The sequence below is a fragment of the Leishmania donovani genome, chromosome 20 (assembly GCF_000227135.1).
Source record: "Leishmania donovani BPK282A1 complete genome, chromosome 20".
Taxonomy (NCBI): domain Eukaryota; phylum Euglenozoa; class Kinetoplastea; order Trypanosomatida; family Trypanosomatidae; genus Leishmania; species Leishmania donovani.
The window spans coordinates 447,443-451,783 of NC_018247.1; the positions used below are offsets into that span (position 1 = coordinate 447,443).

At 61.6% G+C, this 4,341-nt stretch overlaps 1 protein-coding gene across 1 annotated transcript; it reads left to right on the forward strand.

The window, feature by feature from the left end:
- Positions 1–211: 211 nt before the first annotated feature.
- On the forward strand, positions 212–3,082 carry LDBPK_201060 (hypothetical protein, unknown function; the record flags this gene model as incomplete). The annotated part of the gene is made up of 1 exon (XM_003860400.1): positions 212–3,082. The coding sequence occupies one exon, from the start codon at positions 212–214 to the stop codon at positions 3,080–3,082; it is 2,871 nt and encodes a 956-aa protein (XP_003860448.1).
- Between the last annotated feature and the right edge of the window lie 1,259 nt (positions 3,083–4,341).

The following is a 4,341-nucleotide window of genomic DNA, read 5'->3' on the forward strand; positions in this document are numbered from 1 at the left end:
CCCCACCAATGGCAGCGCCGACGCCAATAAGAAAGACGGGCAGAAGAAAAGCGCGCGGAATGGCGGCAGTGGCCACCACAGCTCCTCTAAGGCGTTATCGTCGACTCGGAGAGGCGGGCACCAGCATGGCGATAGCAGCGCTGGTCGCTGGAGCGAGGAGGAAAAGAAGTGGACGCAGAAGCTTGCGGAGAACAAAGTCTTCAAGCGTCTGATGCAGCCGGCGTACATGGACAGCGGCACTGGCGGTCATAATCACAACCGCAACGACGGGATCAGCGACTACGACGTCCCTCGCCTAGGTGAGATCCCGGTACGCTCCAAATACTATCGGCCAGACCAGGAGAAGTCCCATTTCGCGAATCACCCCACCTACCTGCCGCTGGCTGAGCAGTGTGGGCCACCGCAGCCGTCCCCCTCCACGTCCCTCACGCCGCGGCAGGAACGGCACCAAAAGTATGAGCAGAGTAACGACGACGAGGTCAGCGGCCATGCCTACGGCAACATGGGAGTAGAGATGGGAGTCGAAGATGACTGCGAGCAAGCGCAGCAGATGCTCCCCAACAGCCACCTCGGCTGCCTGCGCGAGAGTTCTGTGAGCGGCACTCAAGGTTCTGGACTCTGCATTCAAACTGCCAGCATTGGCAGTAACGCGAGCGGCGCGTCGTCTATTGGGCCGACTGGGCTGCCACTGATGCCGCAGTTCCGCTGGATCCCGAAGCAAGGCGGCGGCGGCCTCGGCTTCAACCCTTTCATGCACTTTCGCTCTCGAACCCGGCATGAGGGCATGGCATCAAGGCCCTCAGTGCCTGGGACGGACGCCCCAATGCCGTGGAACGAGGCGCAGCAGCAAGGCGACTGCAGGACGTCGGAGCTGCCGCGCGGCGCAACTTCCCCTGAGCATCAGCAGAGGCATAGCGAGGATCAGTCGCAGGCCCCAGGTCGTCAAAATAGCTACTCAATGTTTTACGGCTGCACGTCACAGCTGCCAGCGCAGCAGTCGGCCCCACCGGCCCGCGCTCATCGCGAAACGGGAACGCTCTCCTTCTACGGCCCCATCGGCTCCATTGGTATCAAGACTTCGCGCAAGCGGCGCGCCGTTGAGCGACAGAGCGGGACAGATGGTGAAGCGGAGCGAGCCTACAAGGAGCGCTCCTCTCGCCGCCCTGTTGAGGGGGAGGCAACCGGCGTCCAGCTTCTCACGCAGCTCTGGTGCGATGTAAGCCTGCTGCATGGCGCTCGCGTCGTTGACTCCCCACGCCTGCCGCCCGACGACGGTGAGGGCGACGACTGGGCAAACACCAGCAGTCCTAGTATTAGCGACATCGACTCGAGCATTGGCGACCGCGAGGCCGGTGAGGCGGCCATGGCGGCACGAAAGAAGGTGCGGCAGCATCGTCAGCAGTACTCATCCCGGTCGCCGTCCTTTTACTTCAAGTACGATGATCTTGCGGCGCTCGGGGCCAAGAACAACCGCGGCGGCTCGCCGTCGGGGGCTGCCGCCTGTGTCGCACTGGCACAGAGGCCAGTGACGGTCCGCGCTCACCATCAGCAGCACAACGGTCCATCCGTCGTTAAGACCGCATCGCTAGCCGGTGCTGCTGGTGATCAAAGGGAAGTTGCGGGCGTGGGCAAGGTTGCCGCGCGTGGAGTGGCGAGGCATGAGGTAGCGTCGTCGTCCTCGTCCTCTGGCAGCTCTGGCAACGGCAGCAGCGATGATGACTCGAACAGCGATGAGGGCAGCGCAGGCGAGCGCTCCGCCTGCTTCGGCTCGGACGGCGATGACGATGAGAGCGTTGACTCAGACGGCGCAGACAACCCACGCAGTAGCGACAACGACGCCGCCGTCGGCTCGACCCATCCGCGCAGGTGGAAGAAGGGTTCCTCGACGGGCGCCAGCGCCGGAACGGGTCGCAGCGTTCTCAAGGATGGCCAGTACGATTTTATGAATAGTTCCCTCATGGACGAGTCCTTCATGTCGCGCATGCCGGGCTGCGGTGCTGGGATGAGTCTGCTCTACGCACGTGACGACTACGACGGCGGTGGTGAAGAGGCGGCGGCAGCCGCAGCGGACCTCGTGCCAAGCCGCGCGCCGCATCGCGTGTGTGCCCAATTAGCAGGAATCGCCGGAGCGAACATGGCGCCTCACCCGCCAACCTCGCCTTCCATTCCGACTCAGTCACAAGAGCATCGCGGTAGCTCTTCGATGCTAGGGGCGCGGGGGCCGGCAGTGCGACCGTCCGGCAGTGGAACTGCCGCCACCCTCGCCCTGCGCGGCCAACGCCGGGTGAGCAACGCCACTCACACACGCGCGCCGAGCGCTGCAGCTGCGCGGCACACTCCGCATCAGGGAGGCGGCGCTGGCGACTCTAGCAGCCACAACACGGGCGGCGGCACCGGTGGCTGCGGTCTGGGGGAGCAGTTCGCCTACGGAAGCAGCTTTGGCATGGGTAGTCGGCGAAATTCCTACTCGGCAACGGCGTGCGACGGAGCTCACGATGCCGCCTTCACGTCGCTGGGGGTGTATTGGGTAACCAAAGGCAACGGCAATACGGTGTCCCCAGGCGCCTCCGTGATGGGCGGGAACGACGAGGCCTCGGCTATTATGGAGGTCTACAGCGACAGCCGGGACAGCACCGTGCCTCCTGGCCTCCTTGGCGTTACGAGTCGAGGTCCCACAACATTCCCGGAGGTCGACGGTGGTTGCACTGCGAAAGCAGGCAACAGTGCCAGTCAGCCATCAAAGTCGCTGTTCATTGATCGAGGAATTTCTAACCCTGCCGCGCACAGCCGACCTCCCAGCACTGCGCAGGGGGTACATGAACCCGTGGTACTGGCATTCCCGCATCAACCAGCCCGAAAAGCGAAGGCGGTGTACCCAGGTGGCTATCTGGCCCCCATCACGCCACCCGTCACCCCAAAGGCAACCGAGGCCCCGTTGCCGCGCCGCGCGCAGAGCAACAACGGCGGCGCTTCCACCCCAGGTGCCCGTGGTTTGGCCAATGCAAGCACGACGCCGGGCCTGGGCGACACGGTAGGAGGCAAGTCTTTTACCTCGCTTGCGTACCAGCTACCAGGCATATGAGATCGAGAGACGCGAGATGCAGGTGGGAAGATGCGCAGGGTCGCTGCTGCACACGCATCGGGCCAGCGCCTCCTGCTGCATAGATCGCTTGTGATCTCATCTGCGTGTGTGTGTGTGTGTGTGTGTTGCTCCTTTTCCCCTCTCATCGCCTTTTTCTCTCTTTCTTTGGCTTCTTTTCCTCTCTTCGCTCAGAAGTGGCGCAGCAGCGGCGGCAGCGAGAGGGGTATCATTCTCCCGAACGCCAACGCCCGCACGCGCGTGTATGTGACGTATCTTCTTTGTGCAGCCATCTCGTGCATGCCCTTTGCTTGCTTGTTTTCACGGGAGGAGGCATGTGCTCCCTCTTTCTCCTCGTCATCTCCCCCTCCCCACCTTCCCTCTGAGTACCTGTACGCGTATGTGTGTGCGTGTGTGTAATTTCTACCGGCGGCTCGCTTGCTCTCTCTTTGACATGCCCTCTTTACGGCGACTAAGACGCCCCTTCCCTCATCCCTCTTGTGGGCACATGTTCGCTTGCCGGTCGAGCGGCGTGGGTGGGTGACTTCAGTCGGCCCGCCCCCGCCCCCACCCCTGCTCAGCAGGCCGCCATTAAGCAAGCGGCGAGTCGGAAAAGGGCCGACAACAAAAAAAAAAGAAGGAGTGAAGCGAACGAACTCAGGAGAGCGATACGACGACGCGTGTTCATGTCCTTCTAGGGGAGAGTGCGTGTTCGAGACGGGGCGCCCACAGGCCCGTATGTATGTGCATATCTCTTGGCATTTTTGTTCTTTTTATGTCTTCAACGGCGAAGTCTTTTGTTTGTGTAGGTACGTGCGTGCGTGTCTTTCTTTCGTTTTCTCGTTTCCCCTTCCCCTGTGACGCGTCTGCTTCCTTTCGACGTGTGTGTCTGCGTCGGTGTATAAGCACACACACACACACATCGCATGCACATCTGCGTGCTTTCATGCCCATTTGTCCTGCTGACTCCCCTCCCTCCCTCGCTTCCTTCCTATCTTACTCTTGGCTTTCCTTTTTTTTTCTACCTGTGGCGTTGGCTATTCTTTTTTTTTGTGCGCGTGCGCGCGTGCCTGTGTGTGTGTGTGTGCTGTTTTGATTTTGAATGCATCGTTTTTTTTGTTATTTCCCGTTTTTGCTCCCTCCCCTGCCCCCCCCCCGATGATGCGGGGACCACCTCAGTGCTGAGCCACAGGCCCCAGTATTTCACCCTGCGTGTGTGGGGAGGCCAAGCAGCCGGCAGCATGCCCTCCGGGTCTTTTTGC